Consider the following 23,205-nt stretch of genomic DNA (forward strand, 5'->3'; position numbering starts at 1 on the left):
AAGTAAACAAATAATCTTGAGAACAAGAGTTGTAGAGTCTTTGAAAGTGAGCCCATAGGTTGTGGAATCAGTTCAGCGTTGAAGTGAGTGAAATTATCCACACTGATTCAGGAACCTGATGGTTGAAGGATAATGAATGTTCCTGACCTGGTTATGTGGGATTAAGGCTCCTCTACTTCTTTTCTGATGGCAGCAGTGAGAAGGGAGCATGGTCTGAATGGTGGGGATCCTTGATGATGGATGCTGATTTATTGTGGCAGCGCTCTTTGTAGATATGCTAATTGTGGGGAGGGCTTTTCCTGTTATGGACTGTGCTGTATTCACCAGTTTTAGTAGGCTTTTCTGTTCTAGGTGCATCCATACCGGGCCATGATTCAACTCTCCACTGAGCATCTATGTCAAAGATTTAAGTGACACAACCTGCATCCAGAATAAGTCTCATCCACCCTTCATCTTCTATGGGTAAACCATTTCTGAATACAAATAACCATTTCATTTTCGATCCCATACATCTGATGAGACTCCCAAAGGGGAACCTTTTCAATGCATGTACACAGTATCCATAGGTCAAGCACCTTTGCCACCTCCTCAAAATCTCAATTCAGATAGGAGTACATGACATGTCATGCTTTTCTAAATGCTCATATATCCTATTCCTAGTAACTCCAGTTACTTTCCCACCACTGATTAAGACTCACTGCTCTATAGTTTCCAGGATTTCCCTTCTTGAATAATGGAACAACATTAGCAACTCATGAGTTCTTCGGGACCTCTTCTGTGGCAAGGTAAGGCACGAAGATGTTAGTCAAGGCCCAATCATTCCTTGTCTCTCTTAATAATCTACAGAATATCCCATCAGGCCCTGGGTACTAAGCCACCTTTAATTGTTTTAAGAGACCCATTCCTTCTCCTTCTTTATCTCCAAATTCCCAAGAAATTAGCACACTCCATACCAATCTCCCTATCATCCATGTCCTTCTCCTAGGTAAATACTGATGCAAAGTACTTATTTTTGCCTGTTCCCTAGATATCCTCTTGCTGTTGATGTATGTATCTGGTGCCCTAGGATTTTCTTTAACTCTACTTTCACGGCCCCTCCTGGGTCCCCTAATTCCCTTCTTTAGCTTCCCAAGATTTTTGCCATCTACGCTTCCTTTTCCTTCTTGACTAAATTCACCGTCTCTCTTAACATCCAAAGTTCAAGGATCTCAGTTCCTTAACTGTTCTCCCACCGAAAGGTCAGTCATGTGGCCAAACTCATTATCCATCACAAATTCATTTTGGCAAGCAAGATCACCATAAAAGCAACAACAGAAGGGCAAAAAAATCCCCAGGCAGGTTTGCAATAGTGACAAAGCTATGGGGGAGGGATAACAACTAGTTTATCTTTAAAAGAATTCTCTGCCTGGAGCAAGCAGTCAGTTCCAGCTGTTTTGAGTTAATGAAAGACTACAAAAATAGCTTTGTTATTGATACTTAGGAAGATTACGCTGTATCTAGAGGAATAATTTAATCTAATCATGCACTTTCATTAAGGATTGTCACAGAGAAGTCCATTGATTAATGACTGTACATCTGATACTGTGATAACATAGACATAATTGCTTACCTCTATGTTGGTCAAGCCTGTAAGTCTTGAGACTATGACTCACTCAGCTAAACTGCAGCAAATTCAGGAGCTGCAGTAGCTGCTGCTTGACCATCTATCAAAGTGCAGCATTGAGTGCACAGAAATGTCACAGTCAAGGGAGCAGCAACATATGGTAATCCTTGACCGTAGCAATTCATTCTTGCTCCAACATGATACAAGCAACTGTGTTGTACACACAGTACCCAAAATGTTTGCATTCACCATTCAGAATAAACATAATTAAGGCTGTAGTTCAGGGGACACTGTTAGCTATTTTCACTGTTTACTTAAAAAAGCATATGACAATGAGCTATGTCTGTGTTATAACTTAAAAAACAGAACCAATGAAGGATCTATTCTGCCGAAAGATTACCTCAGAGTTGAGGAGTTATTTATAGTAGCTTAGCTTGGGTGTTTGAAACAACAACTTAATGTCAGCAAGACCAAGAAGCTGATTAATTACTTCAGGAGGAGGAAACCAGAGGTCCATGAGCCAGTCCTCATTGGGGGTGGAGAGGGTCAGCAACTTTAAATTCCTTGATGTTATCATTTCAAAGGCCCTGACCCAGGCCCAGCATGTAAGTACAATTGTGAAGAAAGCATGACAGTGCCTCTACTTCCTTAGACATTTGTGAAGATTCAACATGACATCTAAAACTTTGACAAACTTCTATAGCTGTGTGGTGGAGAATATATTGACTGACTGGCTGGTATGGAAACACCAAAGCCTTTGAACGGAAAAACCTACAAAAAGTAGTGGATACGGCCCAGTCCATCATTGGTAAAGCCCTCCCCACCATTGAGCACATCTACACAGAGTGTTGTCACAGGAAAGCAGCTTCCATCATCAGGGACCACCACCATACAGGTCATGCTCTCTTTTTGCTCAGGAAGCCTCAGAACTCACACCATCAGGCTGAGGAAGTCATTACCTCTTAACCATCTGGCTCTTGAACCAGAGGGGATAACTTCATTAAATTTCACTTGCCCCATTACTGAACTGTTCCTGCACCTATGGACTCAAAGACTTTTCATCTCATGTTCTTGATATTTATTATTTATTGTTATTATTCCCTGTTTTTTCTTTGTTTTTGCACAGTAATTGTCTGCCCTGTTGGGCACGGTCTTTCACTGATTCTATTATGATTATTGGATTTGTTGAGTATGCCGGTAAGAAAACAAATCTCTGGATTGTATGTGGTGACATATATGTACTTTGATAATTTACTTTGAGCTCTGAAATGAATGTTTGAGTTAGAATGTTCTGACTTAACACTGCAGATACTGCATATAATGCACCTCCCATCTTCCCAATGGCTTTGGATAACTGTTATAGTTGAAAATCTAGTGATAAGAATGACCTCCATCTCTACATCTCCATGTCATTATTGTACAGATATGATTAAACAGGGAGAGGCGGGGTGGAGATGTCTCTACCAGAGGAGATGTAAAGCACTCTTTCCCTCTGCTAGTCTGCAGGCCACCCTTAGATAAGGTGTAGCACCTGCTTAGGCTCCTGATCAGGGTCACGTGAAGCCACGGGAGCAGCTGGTACATATCAAGTCCTCGTTATGTGACCACTGATGCCAGGCAGACAATCTCTGAAGAGTATTGATAATGGCGAGGGTTGCCCATCTTGTAAAGATACTGCCTAGAAGAAGGCAATGACAAACCACTTGTGCATAAATATTTGACAAGAACAATCACGGTCATGGAGACCATGACTGCCCGTGTCATATGCCATGACAGTTAATGATGATGATGGTTAAACAAAATTCCATCACTAATTAATTAAATCCAAGGAAAAGCTCCTTGGCATGGGTTTCCCCTGAATACTGAGTACTTATAACATTAAAATAATAAAACAAATAAATTATTGAGTAACTAACAAAGATAAAACTCCACAACACTCATCACTTTTTATATATTTACCAGAGAACTCAAGTTACCCTTGCAACAGTTTCATCTCCTTGCGGAAAGTAAATTCCTATAGGCCTCTAGTATGTATACACATATACTACAAGGTGATCTTAATAATGTCTCTGCCTTCAAATACTTGCAACAGCACAGGTTATACAAAGACCAATATACACTGTAATACTTCATTTTTCTGAAAGCTCCTTCATCATTCCACCTGCATAATTTATTGAAGTGGTTACAGTGGAATAGACTGAAGAGATGATTTAATGAATATTAATGGTAAATGAAACACACAAATTATTCAATGACAGTATCTAATTATGTTGTATCTTCTCTTAGTGACAACCTTCCAATTTAGTTTGATGACAGTTATTACAGTGTAGAGCTTCCTCCCACCTCATTCCACCATGCCCTGACACCCAATCCTTGCCACTTCAGCCAAGTTGGTGAAAAACTACTTAAGTTGTTGGACTACAAATGACTCCAATGGACAGCCACAAGCAGTCCTGGAACTGAGAGGACCAGCTTCTGCCTATAATGTCTCCGACTGGGGTCCAGCTGGCATGAGCCACATGTGAGAGTGATGCTTGAAGAAAATTACAAGGCAGTAAAAGTCACTCTGCTACTTACTTAGTTCCATCCCATCATGACACAGAACAGATATTGTAACTTTTGATGATCTTACCTTTTTCAAAATCTTAAGGACAGTACATGGACTATCAACATGTGTTTGAAAGGAACAAAAGAGATCTATGAGGGAGAGTTAAGAACGGGATGGGGGGTGGGTAGGTGGAGGTTAATAATCTTAAAATAAGATCTAGGTCAGTTAAAACTGTAACCAGTATACAGCTCTTCATGCAAAGGTTAGTGGAAATATAGAACAGATTTTCTCAAAAGGTTACAGAGAATAGGTCAACTGAAAATTTCAAATCTGGCAATGATACAATTTTCAGAAAATGCTGAAAGCATTCCACAAATAAAGCTACATCCAAATGGTCCCTGACCTGGAACATCGACTCAGTTTCTCTCCCCTCTGATGCCAAGGGCTTTCAGTGTTTTCTGCTTTTGTTTTGGATTTCCAGCATCTGTAGGCTTTTTCTGAATTGATATAATTTTGTTAGCTATGGGTACTTAGGAACATGAAACCAAGGTAAGTAAACAGGGTTAGGAAATAGATCAACTAATATACACGTTTGTAATGGCAGAGGAGATGATAATGGTAATACTGAATGAGATTTCTATCCTTATGTTTCAGATTTTTCCATTCATTCTCATGTCAGGTCCTGGCATAGGGTTAGCACCTAAACCTTCTGAATACACAGACATTAGGCAAAATTTCACCGTATCTCTATGATCTTACTGAGAAGAATATGGATTGCAGCCTTCTGTTTAATGCAATTGAATGAAAAAAAACACTTGTGAAGGCTCCGTAGGTAAAATACACCAAGTGATGAGATACTGAGTGCACAGATCAGGCAGATTAATAAGATCTGCAGTTCACTGCTGATTTAGCTAATCTCTGCTGTGACAGCCTGTGGATACTGCAATCAGCATGGTTCTCAGCCACGGCTCCTACTCTTAATCAATGTCCAATAACCCTGCTGGGACTGCACATATTGTTACTGATTGAGGGCAGATCAGACCTGGCTGTGAGACCTCAACCTCATAATGTTATTTTCATGCTTAGATTAATATATAAATACTGGCAGCTGAACAATACCCTGAAGAATGGCAGATGTTCATTGAGTCATATTTAATGATAGTCAGCAATTTTATGCCATAGAAAGGAAAACATTCTTTGACTATTTATTCATATACAGTACATGCTATCTTGAATCAAAAATTTAATTATAATACTTTATATAATTTTGCATACAAGAGAATATCAACATAATAAAGACAAAACTGGAACTCACTATTGTAAATAATCTCTATCATCCCTCTTGCTGATACTGACCTTACCAAAAATCATGAAGTCATACAAATTTTGTGACACAGAAGAACATTTGGTCAATAATGTCCAAACTGACTGAAATTGTTTTTCTTCAATCCACCTTGCACCACCACTTGATTCAAAGATTTATAGGTTATCCAACACTTTAAAATGCATTGAGAAATTCTGTCTCTTATCACCCTTTCAGTGGATTGTTTCTCCCAGTTTCCCTCAAATCATCCCCATCAATTGCTTTAAACCTACACCCCCTAGCTTTTGTCCTTCGCTATGAGACACAGATCACCTCTATTCACCTTAATTAAGCCTCTCATAATCATACACATTTCAATCAAGTTTCACTCTGTCACTTTTGTTCCAAAGAAAACAACTCTAGCCTAACCAGACTCTTAAAGTATTATGTATTCTTTTAAATCTCTAACCAGGCACAGTCCTTTCTTTATACAAATTTAGACAGAGGTGGGTAACTCTTTGATTTACACACTTTCCATCTAACTGAATTAGTATAATTATTCAGTACAGGTGAACTCAGATACAAAAGTCAGAATTAATTTGTGATTAAACATTGGTAGTCATTATGAGAATATAAAAAAGTACATCAGTCAAGATTTAAAAAGATAGATAAGATAGATCATCTCCAAACATATCAAGACAACTAGATACATGTTCAGAGTCAAAAACGGAGTGGTGGGAATCATTTCAATGGCGCTGCATTACAGTGGAAGCAAACAAAAGTCACAAACTGATTAGATCAATTCTAGTTACTCTAATTTAAAATGGGTATTGAAATAAATTGGAAAGGCTTAAGGAGACAGCCATACAGAAATTCTAAAGCAGGACTCAGACTTATAAACATAGCTTCCTTGTAGAAAAGTTAGCCAAGTATCAAACATAAATATTTTGAATCCTGAAATTAGATCAGTAGGGAAAAAGATAAAGCACCTTGATAAAAGATAAAGATGATTTGTGAGAGTACGCAATATAATGTGCGTTAAAAGTGAGGTTATCAATATTGTTTTTGAAACACAAAGGCAGATAAACAAAGTTAAACACTAAGTTCTGATGAAGGGTCGCAACCCAAAAAGATGACTTTTATTCCTCTCCATAGATGCTGCCTGACCTGCTGAGTTCCTCCAGCATCTTGTGTATGCAATGACAGATTATTGCCTGAATGATAATAGCTTGGGCAAGTGGGTGGTGCAATGAAATCTGAGTCTCTTGGTACATCAGTTGCAGCAAGTAATTAGGAAGGCAAGTGGTATGTTGTCAGAAACAGGTTTAATATCACCGGCATATCTCGTGAAATTTGTTGCTCTGCATCAGCATTACTTTGCAATACGTAGTAATAAAAACTATAAATTACATTAAGAGGTATATATATAAAATAAATTAAATAAATAGTGCTAAAAGAGGTGGAGCTTAGGAGGGTTAATGGTGCCTAACAGCAACTCTTTCGCTTGCAACTTCAGAAATAGCTCTACTTCCATCTTTAATATCTCTATTTTTCCCTTTCAGGGTTCCTTTGAAGACCCTGACCTGGAGTTACATGCTGACTACGGTTCTTTGCGAGAATGGGACCCGCCCTTGGGATTTCACAACTGGCTGTTGTTTGGCACGCCAAGGGCTCGGTCTAAGAGCTCCACTCACCTTCGGAGGACCGAGTTTCCGTGGCTCTGAAGACTTGGGGGGGGGGATCAGAGGTTGGTGTTAGAAGACTGGTGTGTCGTGGGAGATGGAAGGTCTAAGGCTGTGTGCCCAGAGACCCGAGATCTTTGGGCACAGAGCTCAGAAAAAGCGACACAACAGACTTTTAACATTATAAACCAATGAGTTGTTTGTTATGACTCCCCTCTCGCTGTGAAATGGAGACACCCCTTTCTGTCTTATTACTATGAGAGAGAGAGAGAGAGAGAGAGAGAGCCTGAGGTATGTTGAATACTGGGTGAACGAGTAGTCTTTGGGGTACTGCAAGTCTGTGTCTTTGCTGTTGCTTTGCTTATGCTTCAATGCTTGGCGGCAGGTGCTGATGCATTTTTTTCGTCAGTGGGGGGAGGGAGGATTATTGATTGCTGCTGCTTACGCACGGGAGGGAGGGCTGCTGGGGGGGACTTTGGGGTTCTAACATTTAACTGTCGTTCATTCTTTGGGGGCACTCCTCTGTTTTCGTGGATGGTTGCGAAGAAAAAGCATTTCAGGATGTATCCTCTGACATTAAATGTACCTTTGAAACCTTTGAAGAGAGGGAAAAATACTGAGGTAGTGTTCATGGGTTCATTGTCCATTCAGAAATCTGATGGCAGAAGGGAAGAAGCTGTTCCTGAAACGTTGAGCGTGAGTCTTCAGGTTCCTGTACCTCTTACTTGATGGTAGCAATGAGAAGAGGGAATGTCCTGGGTGATGGGGGTCCTTAAGGATTGGTGCCACCTTCTTGAGACATCGCCTTTTGAAGGTGTCCTAGATATTGGGAAGGCTATTAACCATGATGGAGTTGGCTGAGTTTACAACTTTCTGCAGCTTTCTCCGATCCTGTGCAGTGGCCTTTCCAGTTGTGATGTAATCAGTTACAATGCTCTCCATGGTACATCTGTAGAAATTTGTGAGCGTCTTTGGTGACATACCAATTCTCCTCAAATTCCTAATAAATATAGTTGCTTTGTGCTTTCTTTGAAAATTGCATCAATATCTTGGGCCCAGGATAGATCCTCAGAGATGATGACACCCAGAAATTTGGAAGTACTCACCCTTTCCACTTCTGATCCCTCACTGAGGACTAGTGTGTGTTCCCTCGACAAATTCTTCCTGAAGTCCACAATCAATTCCTTGGTCTTACTGACATTGAGTGCAAGGATGTTGTTGCAACACCACTCAACCACTTGATCTATCTCACGCCTGTATGCCTCCTTGTCACCACGTGAATTTCTGCCAACAATAGTTGTGTCATTGGCATCTGAGCTGTGCCTAGCCACCTAGTCCTGGGGGTAGATAAAATAGAGCAGTGGGATAAGGAAACATCCTTGAGGTGTGCTCTGTTGACTGTGGTTTCCTGGTGAGGAAGTTGCAAGTCTATCATTAAAAGAGGAATCAGTACAAGGAGTCCTGCTGCAACTGCACAGGGCTATGGTGAGGTTTCTGTGCAGTTTGGCCTGCTTGTTCTTGCTGCGGTGAGAGTACAAAAAATGTCTGCTAGATCAATGAAAACGGTGACAGGACAGGAAGAGAGAGTGGTAAAGGTGATTTCATTGGAGGTTAGAAGAATGAGAAAGGATCTCAAGTATGAGGGGTGATTGATAAGTTTGTGGCCTAAGGTAGAAGGAGATGAGTTATACAGCTCTCGTTACATGCACATGCAGTTCAACCCTTTGAGTGATTACGCAGAAAGTTTGAAGTTAATAACTCATCTCCTTCTATCTTAGGCCACAAACTTATCAATCACCCCTGCTGTGGACACTTTTTGGAGGTCCAAGATCCGTATGCTCCACGACCGCTGGACTAACTGTGTAAATGTAGGAGGGGACAATGTTGAAAAATAAATGTGCTGTGGCGACCCACTTTCTACGCAGGCGAACCGGCTCACAAAATGGTGCGTGTGTTGGCAGAGAGGCCAGCCCCAAAATGGCCTTCTTCACCAGCAACGGGAGAAAAAGCCCGCGTGCAGGAAGAGACTTTTGTAATGCACCTCTGATGTCATTTCCGCCCGGAGAGGGCAGGAACGGAACTGTGTAAAAGCCAGTGCCGCGAAGTTTGAATAAACTAGTCTCGAGTGCAACTTACAGACTGCATGTCGTTATTTCTAGCTCTGTGTGTAGCACATCGCTACATTGGTGACCCCGACGGTCCAAACGGGATTTGGACCAAAGATGATTGACTCTTCATCTGTTTACGCAGTTTTGCTAAAACTGCCAACTTTCTGGACGCTGCGACCACGCATGTGGTTTGACCAAGCAGAAGCCCAGTTTCAGATTCGGCAGATATCTTTTGATTCCACGCGTTACTACTACGTGGTGAGCTCCCTTGACCAGGAGACAACCGCTCAGGTTGAGGATTTCATACAGTCACCCCCGGAAGAAGGCAAATATGCAGCATTCAAAGCGCTGCTCATAGGGACCTTTGGCCTCTCACAGCGTGAGCGAGGTGCCCGCTTGCTGCACCTGGACGGTTTGGGAGATAGGCCGCCGTTAGCATTGATGAACGAGATGCTGGCCCTGGCTGAAGGACACAAGCCCTGCCTCATGTTTGAGCAGGCGTTCCTAGAGCATCTGCCCATGGACGTACACCTGCTGCTGGCTGACGCAGATTTCAGGGACCCCTGGAAGGTGGCGGCCCGGGCAGACGTGCTGTGGAAAGCCAAGAGGGAGAGTGGGGCGTCCGTCGGACAGATTACCAAGCCACGTGCCCAACAGCTGGCCAGACCAGGCCCGGCAATGGAGCACACACAACCCAGAGGCAGGAGTGAGGAGGCCAATGAACAGTGGTGTTTCTATTACCAGTGGTGGTGCACAGAAGCCTGCCGTTGTCACCCACCCTGCAAGGGCCAGGGCCAGCTACCGCTAACGGCTACGGCAGCTGGCCACCAGGACAGCCTCTTGTACATCTGGGACAAACAGTCGAGACGCCGCTTCTTGGTCGACACCAGAGCAGAAATCAGTGTCTTACCCCCGATGGGGTATGACACCCGCAACTAGGAGCCAGGGCCCACTCTGAGGGCCGCAAACGGCAGCACGATACAGACTTATGGCACCTGCACAGTGCAGCTGCAGTTCAGTGCCAGCCGGTTCACGTGGGACTTCACAGTGGCCGCCGTGGCCCAACCACTCCTGGGGGTGGACTTCGTGTGAGCTCACAGCCTGCTGGTCGACTTGCAAGGGAAAAGACTGGTCCATGCCAAGACTTTCCAGACATTCTCCCTGGGTGAAGCCAGGTTGCTGGCCCCACACCTGGACTCCATCACGCTGTCGGACTACGAATTCACCAGAATCCTGGCGGACTTTCCATCGATTCTGGCACTGCAGTTCACGGCAGCCATGCCTAGACACGGGGTTCAGCACCACATTCCGACCCAGGGACCACCCCTCCACACCCGTGCATGAAGGCTTCCCCCGGAAAAGCTCCGCCTGGCGAAGGAGGAGTTCAAGAGGATGGAGGAATTGGGGATCGTACGGTGGTCCGACAGCTCATGAGCCTCCCCACTCCACATGGTGCCCAAAGCAGCCGGGGGTTGGAGACCATGCGGCGACTACCGCAGACTGAACGAGGCTACAACTCCACACCGCTACCCCGTGCTGCACATACAGGACTTTGCAACAAACCTGCATGGGGCAAGCATCTTTTCCAAAGTAGACCTCGTCTGGGGATACCATCAAATCCCAGTACACCCTGAAGACATCCCCAAAACAGCACTCATCACCCCGTTCGGCCTGTTCGAATTCCTCCGAATGCCGTTTGGCCTGAAGAATGCCGCACAGACGTTCCAGCGGCTAATGGATGTGGTGGGACGTGACCTGGACTTTGCGTTCATCTATTTGGATGACATCCTCATAGCCAGCAGTAGTCGTCAGGTGCATCTGTCCCACCTCTGCCAGCTCTACTCCCGCCTGAGTGATTTCCGCCTCACGATCAACCTGGCCAAATGCCAGTTCGGTCTCGATACCATCGACTTCCTGGGCCACAGGATTACCAAAGATGGGGCAACACCTCTGCCTGCCAAGGTAGACGCGATCCGCCACTTCGCCCTGCCCAACACAGTCAAACGCCTGCAGGAGTTTGTTGGTATGGTGAACTTCTACCACTGTTTCCTCCCCTCAGCAGCCCATATCATGCGCCCTTTGTACACCCTGATGTTGGGTAAAGGCAAGGACATTACTTGGGACGGAGAGGCCACGGCCGTTTTCGTTAAAGCCAAGGAAGCCTTGGCAGATGCCGCGATGCTGGTGCACCCAGAACGGACGTTCCAACCCCCTCACAGTGGACGCATCCAACACAGCAGTCGGTGGGGTGCTGGAGCAGCTCATCGAGGGGCGCTGGCAACCCCTGGCGTTTTTCAGCAGGCACTTAACGGCCACCCGAACTCAAGTACAGTGCCTTCGACCGGGAGCTGTTGGCACTGTATCTGGCAATCCGGCATTTCAGGTACTTCTTAGAAGGCAGGCCATTCACCATGTTCACGGACCACAAACCATTGACCTTTGCGTTCATGAAGGTGGTCGGCCTGCCAGCAGCGACATCTGTCCTACATCTCTGAGTACACGACGGACATCCAGCATGTCTCGGGAAAGGACAACGTCGTGGCAGACGTACTCTCCAGACCAGCTGTCCAGGTCCTGTCCCTGGGGGTGGACTATGCAGCACTGGTGGAGGCACAGCAGGCAGACAACGAGATGCCCAGCTACAGGACCACAGTCTCGGGTTTGCAGCTGCAGGACTTTCTCGTAGGCCCAGGTGACAGGACCCTCCTGTGCGACGTGGCTACCGGCCAACCTCGCCCCATTGTCCCGGCAGCCTGGGGGTGGTGAGTTTTCAACTCCATACATGGTTTGGCGCACCCATCTATCAGTACAACCATCCGGCTTGTCTCCAGCAAGTTCGTGTGGCATGGACTTCGCAAACAGGTCAGCGAATGGGCCAAAACGTGCACACAGTGCCAAACAGCCAAGGTGCAGCGGCACACTAAAGCCCCACCACAGCAGTTTGAACCCACCCACCGGAGGTTCGACCACATTCATGTGGATGTCGTGGGGCCCCTGCCAGTGTCCCGAGGAGCGCGGTACCTCCTAACTATGGTAGACCGGTTCACGAGGTGGCCAGAGGCGGTCCCGCTCACCGACACATCTGCCGATTCCTGCACCCGAGCACTGATTGCAACCTGGGTAGCACGCTTCGGGGTACCGGCCCACATTACCTCCGACAGAGGCACCCAGTTCACCTCCAGCCTGTGGTCGTCTGTGGCCAGCCTGCTGGGAATGCAGCTACACCACACAACTGCCTACCACCCACAGTCGAACGGACTAGTGGAGCGTTTCCTCCGTCACCTGAAGTCGGCTCTCATGGCCCACCTGAGAGGACCTAAACGGGTGGACGAGCTCCCCTGGGTCCTGCTTGGAATCCGTACAGCGCCCAAAGAGGATCTGCACACCTCTTCCGCCGAGCTGGTGTACAGCACACCCGTGGTCGTCCCAGGAGATTTCATACCAGCCCCAAGGGGGCAAGAGGAAGAACCCGCAGCAGTCCTGGACAGACTATACGAAAGGCTCAGCAACCTGGCCCCCGTACCGACTTCACAGCACAGACAGATCCTGACCTGCGTACCCAAAGACCTGCAGAACTGTAAGTTTGTGTTTGTACGAAGGGGCGCACACCGGGCACCACTACAGCGGTCGTACGAGGGGCTGTTCAAGGTGATCAGGAACAACGGGTCCACGTATGTTCTGGACATTGGGGGGAAAGAGGAGGTTTTCACGGTGGACCAACTCAAACCGGCCCATGTGGACTTGGCGCAGCCGGTCGAGGTTCAGGCACCACGGTGCAGAGGCAGACCGCCCAGACAGAGACTGATCCAGACTGTGGACATTGGGGGTGTATCACTGGTTCTGGGGGGGGGGGGTGTTCTGTGGCGACCCACTTTCTACACAGGCGAACTGGCTCACAAAATAGCATGCGCATCGGCAGAGAGACCAGCCCCAAAATGGTGCTGGGCCTTCTTCTTCATCAGCAAGGGGAGAAAGCCCGCGCGCGGGAAGAGACTTTTGAAATGCACCTCTAACAGCATTTCCGCCCGGAGAGGGCGGGAACGGAACTACATAAAAGCCAGTGCCATGAAGTTTGAATAAACTAGTCTCGAGTGCAACTTATAGACTGCGTGTCATTATTTTTAGCTCTGTGTGTAGCACATCGCTATCAATGACCCCTCATAAACCTGTAAAGTTTTAACAGGTCTATATGACGTTCTTACTGGTTGAGGAGTACAGAACCAGAGTCACAATCTCAGGTATAAGCTTTACAATTTAGAACCAAGGTCAAGAGAAACCTCTTCATCCAGAGGGAAGTGAACCTGTGGAGTTTAATATATTTTTTTAGAGAATCAGCATGATAACAAGTCATTCCAATCTAATGAGCCCGTACTACCCTGTTTCACCTGTTGCCCAATACATCTTTGGAATGTGGGATGAAGCAGGAGTACCTGGAGGAAACCCTTGTGGTCATGGGAAGAATGTACAAACTCCTTACAGACAGTGGTGGAAATTCAGCTCAGGTCACTGGTGATATAATAGTGCTACGCTAACCACTATGCTATTGCGCTGCCCAGTTCTTTACCACAGAAAACAGTTACATATATTCATGGAGGAAAGAAGCTTTTTTAAAAATACTAGTGAGAGCAAGGGATATGGGACAAAGTGGAGATACTGAAATGGATAATAAGCCATGATCATATTGAATGATGGTGTAGACCTGAAGAGCAGTATGTCCTATTTGTCTATAGTACAATGTTTAATCTTGAGGCTTTAAACTCATAGAAGCCCTCATAAACTCTCTACCTGCCACCTATCAGCTACCACATGTCCCAGTTACTGAAGGGACTGTGGTTCCTACACTGGCCTCAACAGCAATCTCAGAATCCAGGAAAATGGAGAGGAAATAAGTCATTCTCAGTCTTGAGGGACTGCCTAAGATACCAATGTTATGAAACTTCCATTATAAGGAACTGCAGGCTCATTTGCTAAGGTATTTACAAATGTTTGCAAGACTCCCATTGCTGTTCGCATTAACTGGGTCATTCACTGAATCAAATCTTCAGCTATCAGATATTTGTAGCACCTCATCAGTGTTGTTACCAAAACCCTGTTAGTGCTGCTTACAGGAGACTGAAAAGCTCACGGTAATTCTCATCTCCTTTCCCATCTGACACCAAACTGTCCAGCTTGTCGATGAGTTCTGCTTCCACCTGGAATAGAAGATGGTAGCAAGTCAACAACGGGCAATAGTTCCAGAAATATGTAATTATATGTCTGTTACTTATCAGCAATTTAGAACTTCAAACATAGTCTTTCAGCCCGCAATATGCCAACATTTTAACCTACTTTAAGATCAAACTAACCCTTCCTTCCTAAGTAACTCTTCATATTTCTACCATGCATGTGCCAACCTAAGAGCTTATTAAATGTATCTGCCTCTACCACTGCTCCTAAAACCCTCTGGTGTGGAGGTCTCCTATCAAGCTCAGCAACTAGTCTTGCACTTTACTACTGATGTCTGAAAGAAGGGTGCAACAAGTTTGGGATGCAGAAAGGATAAAATGGAGGAACGAGCAAGTGAACAGGAGGTACTTCTGAAGTTCAGAAAAAACAGTAAACACACAATGTCCCACAGATAACTATGTGATAATAACCAGATAATGGTCTAAAAAAGGCTGGTGAAGTCAGTGTAATATTAATTGCTCTGGCTTATAATGATTGCTAGGTTGGTCTATGCCAATTTCCTGGGTGCTTCCTCCTACAAATCACCCTGCAGATCAGCTGGGTACGTGGAATAACATCATTTATGATGCAAAGTTTGCTTAGGTTCTGCAGGATAGGATGGACTTCTGACCTCACAGCCTACCTCGTAGTGGCTTTGCACCTTACTGTCTACCTTCACTGCACTTTCTCTGGAACTAACACTTCATAGGCTATCTATTATTGTTTTCTCTTGTACTACCTCAATGCACAGTTGTAATGATGGGTGGCATGTAAAACAATGTTTTACACAGTACTTGGTACAGGTGATACTAATAAATCAATTTACTAGTTGGTCAATCCCTTGCAAATTTAGCAGTGCTGAGGCCAAAACCAGGCACAGAGACCTGAGACCTGGTCTGGTGGGCTCATGGGGAGAGAAGCTGAAGTTAGGGTGAGAGTTTGTTGCTGGTGAATGGTGGTGACAAGGCCTGTGATTGGTATGTGGGTTGTGAGTTGTGCCTAGAGTTGGTTGTTGGGAGTGTGAGTGAGCAGTGGTGGTCTGCCTGCGAGGGATTCCTGCAGCTTAAGCTGGCAAATGAGTTGAGAGTATGTGAGGGAAGAGAGTTGCTGGCAGATGCAGAGAACCTCAGTACATTTGGAAGAGGAGACTCAGATGGTCCTCAGAAGGGGGCCACTTGTTCACTTGATAATTATCTGGGCTGGCTGAAAATACAGATGTTCCACCATCAAAAGTACTTTAAAAGCTCTTACCTTGTAGAGAGAGAGAGAGAGAGAGAGAGAGAGAGAGAGAGAGAGAGAGAGAGAGAGAGAGAGAGAGAGAGAGAGAGAGAGGGGGAGAGAGAGAGAGAGAGGGGCGGGGGGGGGGCAGAGAGAGAGAGAGAGAGAGAGAGAGAGAGATGAGAGAGAGAGAGAGAGAGGGGGAGAGAGAGAGAGAGGGGCGGGGGGGCAGAGAGAGAGAGAGAGAGAGAGAGAGAGAGAGAGAGGGGGAGAGAGAGAGAGAGAGGGGCGGGGGGGGCAGAGAGAGAGAGAGAGAGAGAGAGAGAGAGAGAGAGAGAGAGAGAGAGAGAGAGAGAGTGTGTGTGTGTGTGTGTGTTGAGGGGGGGAGTTTAAGCCAGGGAAATAGGACTGATTGTGGTCAATAACATAAACACACGTTAGAAGTTTCAGTAACATACTTAAAAGGTGATCTACTTCCTTCAAGCTGATTGTTAGTCACCCCTCATTCTACTTCCATTATAACTAGAATTAGGAATGTTTATGGCCGTTTAATTTCCTTTTAGTTTTATCTCTCATCTCCAACAAACCTAGAGTCTTTTTCCCAGGATGGAAAAGGCATAAAAATGGAGGGGGCATAAAATGGAGGGGGGGGGGTATATCAGAGGTTGTTTTTTTTTACACAGAGGTGGAGTGTGTTGGTGGTAGAGGCAGATACATTAGGGGCAGTTAAGAAACTCCTAGACAGGCACATGGAGGACTATGAGGACAGGAAGGAATAAATTGATCTTAGAATAGTCTAAAAGGTCAACACTACACTGTGGGCTGAAGGCCTGAACTGTAATATTATGACTGTTGATCTTTATTGCAAAACAGACAGAGTATAAAAGAAAAATCTTACTATATCAGGACAGGGTACTGGTAAAACCACACATGGAGTTTCACTATTTTCATTTTATTAAGAATGGAAATTTCTGCATTTGAAGGAAACAGCAGAAGTTCACTAGGCTGATTCTTGGGATGAATAGTTCAGCCTTTATACATTGGAATTCAAAAATACAAGAGGTGGTCTGGAACAAGCTGCCAGAAGAATTAATAGAGGTAGGTAGAATTATAATACTTCAAAGACATTTGGACAGATTAATGGATAGAAACGGTTTTGAGGGATGTGGGTCAAATACAGGCAAATGGGACGAAGTTGGCATGGACAGAATGGGCCAAAGGGCCTACCGCTACGACTCTATCCACTGAAGCAATGCTCTTTGGGGTTGTGCCAGCAATAGGTACTGAGCTGAAGTTTCCTTTGTGAAGGAATCTAGTACGGGTGCATAGCTTTAGGATAAGCAGTTAAGAAGAGGAACTTCTTTATCTCAAAGAGATCTGAATCTTTGGAGTTCTCCATTCTGGAGAACTGTGGAGGTGGAATCATATTTATGGCTGGAATATTCAGAGTTAAGTTGATAAAGTCATGTATTATGGAGAGAAAACAAGAGAGTATTGAGGCTAAGAGCAGATCAGCCATGCTCCTATTGAATTACCAACACACTCCTGCTTTTGTCTCTTAAGTTCATTGCATGATCCCAATCTGAGTATAGTTTCTAAGTACACAAAGTAACACAAGTACCTTCACCATTCTTCATGCTCACTAGCTTATATTTACTGCATTCCAGATTCTGCAATGGAACATACTTTTACTGAGATATTTATAACGTGTCAAACTTGCGGTTCAAATCCCTATCCCTGAACCAAATGAACCCAAATAAGGCTGTGATCATTGAGATAGTCTATTCTGTCCTTTATATTCACTCAGCCTACCTGCTTGAAGCTTCCATTCTTTCGCTGTTCCCAGTCCATCATGTCATGGAAAATTGGGATCATTACATTCCGAACCTCGATCTGTGGCACCAATGTCACACCCAGGAAGGGTCCAATCATTCCTGGGATGAAATGAATCTTATTTTCACCTTCAAAAAAAGATTAGAAAAAGATTAGATCTCTGTTTATTTTCTGATCCGTGGGGTTTTTCCAGGAGTCAGGAATGATGACTAGTCTTAATTCTAAGATTTCAGTTTGTTTTAAAGTACAAATAAACATATAAATACTAAACAAACTAAATAAAGAGCTGAGAAATGATGACATGAGGTGAATTCAAAAGGAATAAAGCTGGTGCCTCTGAAAAATCCATCACTTTTATACAAACATTGATAAGTTAAGGAAAATTCTTTGGACAGGAATAAACTAGTTAATAGGCTATATGATTAAAACAATTACAATACACGGGTAATGTGCTAATACTTAGCCAATGAAAAATGAGAAAAATGATAAACCGTTAGTTTAGCTGCTATACTGCTTTCTGCCAGTGATTGGGGATGAATCACCACATACTGTGAAAAATACATGAATTTGTTAAAATGTACAAATCTTATAAAAATATTATTTAATAAATCAGTGGTTATGCAAGAAATAAACCTGCCTGGTATACTTGTATTTGTGCATAGAGAGCACTTTTGATAGCATCCCATGGCAATTAACAGATAATAATGACTTTTAAAGTGTAGTCACAGGTGAAATGTAGGTACCTGCAAATCATAAACACAACAAATCTATGAGATGCTTTGGGAGGAAACATAATTTCTTGCTTAGGAACCCCTGAAGTAAATTCAAGTAATGTAAATAGGTGGATTTTGAAATCTTTGAGATATTTCTGCTCAGCACAATTTACTCCTGCATTGTTGCATTTCTCTACTCTCAAGTTTGAACATTATTTTTAGGTCTTGTGTCATTCACAATTTTTAAAAAATTGGGATTAATCTCAACTCTGGTTTAAACTAAATGATTGATTTGTTTGTGAAAAATAAAATACATGAGAGAAAGTTCGTAACATCACACTCTTTCAATTGTATTTTAATTTGAGGGGTATGGGGTGTGGTATCTCTCAATTGACCAGATCAATATTCATATCCTACAATGACGTTCATTCAAGATATTCATCTGTTATGCATATTGATGTTTCACACGGGAATTCAAAATTCAGCTTTAGTCAGAGAAATTACATGGGATTCACAGCAGAGAAAAAGAAATAGACCGTGTGGCCTGACAATGTCATGCTGACAATACTGCTCCAAGTATTTTTAATTTCACTGCTAAATTTTATCTGCCTTTCCAGTCCTTCTTTTCTCAAAAGTTCATCTAATTTCCCTTAAATGCATCTAAGACTCCATGCTATTGAGTTCCACGTCCTAATCTATTCTCTGAATAAGAAATTCATTTTGCTTTTGGATTTAGTTTATATTAAAATTAGTATTTTAAAAATACTTAATGAAGTAGATTAAGCAAACATCAAACTGATGTTTTCAGCATCCATATTCATTGAATTGAAAATACAATAGAAGGACCAAAACATGGTAATAATGAAGTTCAAAGATAAAGTTGATTTAAGAACCTAAATCTTTTTATGTTTTACTGGCACTAAAGCAGTGTTGTGTATTGCCTCAACACAGTATTTAGAAGTCGCATGAGGACAGCCATCCTTGATCATGATGTAACGCACACAAAATGCTGAAGGGACTCAGCAGGACTGTCTTGATGAAGGGTCTCAGCCTGAAATGTCAGTTGTTTATTCATCTCTATAGCTGCAGTTTGACCCGCTGTAAGTTCCTCCAGCATTTTGTATGTGTTGTTCTGAATTTCCAACATCCGCAGAACCTATTCTGTTCTTGATCAGGAGGTCCTCACAATAACGTTGTTGGGTATCCCTGTGTAATGCTGCAACTTCAATGCCACTTGTCTATTTGCTTTGGTGTTTCAACACACTCACTTAGCGTCTCAGCAACAAATTGGCAAAATGGCATGAGAATAATATAAACTTGACACTTGCAACTACTGGACAGTGCTGTTGCTCCAATGATGGAAGAGGAGAAGCAGAGCATTTATTAGGGGCCAAAGTGATTTTGACGTAATGGTGGAGAAAATTACTGGCCTGAGGTATGTTCATTGTGCAAGGAGGCAGAGACTTCTCTCCTACCACAAGGCTACAGCTAAGTGTTCTTGGAAAGAGCACTTCTGGAGAAACCTGTAATACAGGCAATTCCCCATGAAGGTTCTGCTTGACCCCGTGGCCTGAAAGAAACACAGATTAGGTATCAAATAAAAACAAAACTGCTGAGGATGTGCATCAGATTAGGTATCATCTGTGGAAAGAGGATTCAATTTTTCAGGCCAATGGCGCTTCATTATAAGTGCACAAGTGAATTGAAAACAGTCCTTTGGGAAGGGTGGGGGAGAAATAAGGAAATACCTGTGGTACAATTACTTTCAATGCCATCTAAGAGAGAGAAATAAATGCTCGTTAATCATGGCTGACTGCTGTGGAAGAGTGTAAATAGGAGAAAATAGGTAAAGACAGGAAAATAATTCCATTGGAATCATGAGGTGCAGAACACAACAGGTGTTGACAAGCTGAAATAAAAGGTGAATGCTGGAAATGCTCAGTGGGCCAGGTAGCATCTACGTAGAGAAAATCAGGTTAATGACAGGCCAGTCTAGGAAAGGATAGTTATTGGAAGCTGTTAAATTCACTATTGAGGCCTGAGGATACGAAGTGCCTAAGGGAGACACATTTTGGCTAGAAATCCTGCATTTTGATCTGAAACATTGACAACTCCTTTCCTCTCATTGATCCTGTCTGACCTGCTGAATTCCTCCAGCAGATTGTTCATTGCTCCAGATTACAGCATCTGCAGTCACTTGTGGCCCTAACCTATGGATATCTATGGACATAGCAAATATTGGTTCTTAACCTTTGCCTGCAAAGAGAAAAGCAGACAACAATTTGTTAGCCAAGATAATGAAATTCTTGTTTTTTGGATAAATGCAGCCAGTGGGCAAATATAGTTATCAATGGACTGGAGAGAGAGACGAAGAAGGACATTTGAAACAAGGATCTTCCATATATACAGAAGAGGTGCCACTTGGGATAATGCTAACTTCCTTAGCTACACCTTTGATTTGAAGACAGTAAATGGGGTTATGGGTGTGTGGTACAATATAAGGATAAGGCCAGCCAGGCAAATGAGGATATTGCTGAAAGGGAGCTATTTAGGCCTCTGTTCAAATAAGAACTGAAGGGCCACGTTGGTGTGGGATATAAGTGTAGAAGAATCAGACATTTGTTTTAGAGATACAGCACATTCCAATGAGCCAATGCCGCCAGTTACACCCATATGACCAGTTAACCTATTAACCTGAATGTCTTTGGACTGTGGGAGGAAACTGGAGCACCTGGAGGAAACCCACACACTCACAAGGAGAATGTACAAACAACGGAAGAATTGAACCTGGGTCATTGCTGCTGTAATAGCATTATGCTAACTGCAACACTACCATGCCACCCTATCTGTAGAGAAGGCAAGCCATTAGTGACCAGGGGGCTGTAAATGAAGTCTTCCAGCCCTTAGAAATCTCTCAATTTCCTTCTTGAATATAGTAAGATATTGTCCACAACCTTATACGATACAGAAGCAAAGATATGAAAGGTGGAGCTAAAGATGGCGCCAGAGGGTGACTTGTCCCAGCCCATCAGCAAAACACTAACATTCTTCGTATTTTAACATCAAACATGAGAGAATCTGCAGATGCTGGAAATCCGAGCAACACACACAAAATGCTGGAGGAACTCAGCAGGCCAGGCAACATCTATGGAAAAGAAATTATAGTTGACATTTCAGGCCAAGACCCTTCAGCAGGACTGGAGAAAAAAAAGAGTAGATTTAAAAGGTGGGGGAGGGGAGAGAGAAACACAAGGTGAAACAGGGAAGGGGAATGGATGAAGTAAAGAGCTGGGAAGTTGATTGGTGAAAGAGATACAGGGCTGGAGAAGGGGGAGCCTGATAGGTGAGGACAGAAGGCGATGGAAGAAAGGGAGGGGGGGGGATCCAGAGAGAGGCGATGGGCAGGTAAGGAGATAAGGTTAGAGAGGCTAAAAGGGACACACCTTCATCAGATCCCATCTCCTTTTCCCTCTCTTACTTTATGTCCTAGCCTGCCCGTTGCCTCCCTCTTTGCTGTTGTTTGCGTGATGGGTGATGGGAATGCTGATGCTCGAATGCGTGGGGGGAGGGGGAGGCGGCAGGACTGATTGTTTTGCTGCTGCTTGTGTGTGGCGGGGGCTGGGCTTTGGTGTTCTTTTGCTTTTTCTGTCATTTATTCTTTGGGGGTTTCCTTCTGTTTCGAGGATGTCTGCAGAGAATAAGAATTTCAGGTTGTAATACATTCTGATATTAAATGGAACTATTGAACTCTGGATGTAGAAATTTATCTTGATTTCAGTTCTGAAAGGCATACCCATTTCCTAAGGTTGTAATAGAACATAGAACAATATAGCACAGTACAGGTCCTTCGGCCCACAATGTTGTACCGACCCTTAAACCCTGCCTCCCATATAACCCCCCCACCTTAAATTCCTCCATATACCTGTCTAGTAACCTCTTAAATTTCACTAGTGTATTTGCCTCCACCACTGACTCAAGCAGTGCATTCCACGCACCAACCACTCTCTGAGTAAAAAACCTTCCTCTAATATCCCCCTTGAACTTTCCTCCCTTTACCTTAAAGCCATGTCCTCTTGTACTGAGCAGTGGTGCCCTGGGGAAGAGGCGCTGGCTGTCCACTCTATCTATTCCTCTTAATATCTTGTATACCTCTATCATGTCTCCTCTCATCCTCCTCCTCTCCAAAGAGAAAAGCCCTAGCTCCCTTAATCTCTGATCATAATCCATATTCGCGAAACCAGGCTGCATCCTAGTAAATCTCCTCTGTACCCTTTCCAATGCTTCCACATCCTTCCTATAGTGAGGCAATCAGAACTGGACACAGTACTCCAAGTGTGGCCTAACCAGAGTTTTATAGAGCTGCATCATTACCCCACGACTCTTAAACTCTGTCCCTTGACTTATGTAAGCTAACACTCCATAAGCTTTCTTAAGTAAGTTGTGAAGCAACTTTCAGGGATCTGTGGACATGTACCCCCAGATCCCTCTCAGCCTACACACTACCAAGTATCCTGCCATTTACTTTGTACTCTGCCTTGGAGTTTGTCCTTCCAAAGTGTACCACCTCACACTTCTCCGGGTTGAACTCCATCTGCCACTTCTCAGCCACTTCTGCATCCTATCAATGTCTCTCTGCAATCTTCGACAATCCTCAACACTATCCACAACACCACCAACCTTTGTGTCGTCTGCAAACTTGCCAACCCACCCTTCTACCCCCACATCCAGGCTGTTAATGAAAATCACGAAAAGTAGAGGTCCCAGAACCGATTCTTGTGGGACACCACTAGTCACAACCCTCCAATCCGAATGTACTCCCTCCACCACAACCCTCTGCTTTCTGCAGGCAAGCCAATTCTGAATCCACCTGGCCAAACTTCCCTGGATCCCATGCCTTCTGTCTTTCTGAATAAGCCTACTGTGTGGAACCTTATCAAATGCCTTACTAAAATCCATGTAGATCACATCCACTGCACTACCCTCATCTGTATG

The 23,205-nt window shown here is 44.0% G+C and overlaps 1 protein-coding gene across 7 annotated transcripts in view; it reads right to left on the reverse strand.

Moving 5' to 3' along the window:
* dock3 (dedicator of cytokinesis 3) overlaps positions 1-23,205 on the reverse strand; it is a 968,429-nt gene that overhangs the window by 122,623 nt on the left and 822,601 nt on the right. For all 7 annotated transcript variants that reach the window (XM_073072555.1, XM_073072554.1, XM_073072550.1 and 4 more), the window contains 2 exons: positions 17,480-17,628; positions 14,351-14,436 (listed from right to left, as the gene is read on the reverse strand). In XM_073072555.1, the coding sequence (XP_072928656.1) occupies positions 14,351-14,436; positions 17,480-17,628 (235 nt within the window). The remainder of the gene's footprint in view (positions 1-14,350; positions 14,437-17,479; positions 17,629-23,205) is intronic.

Source organism: Hemitrygon akajei, chromosome 19 (assembly GCF_048418815.1).
Source record: "Hemitrygon akajei chromosome 19, sHemAka1.3, whole genome shotgun sequence".
Taxonomy (NCBI): Eukaryota; Metazoa; Chordata; class Chondrichthyes; order Myliobatiformes; family Dasyatidae; genus Hemitrygon; species Hemitrygon akajei.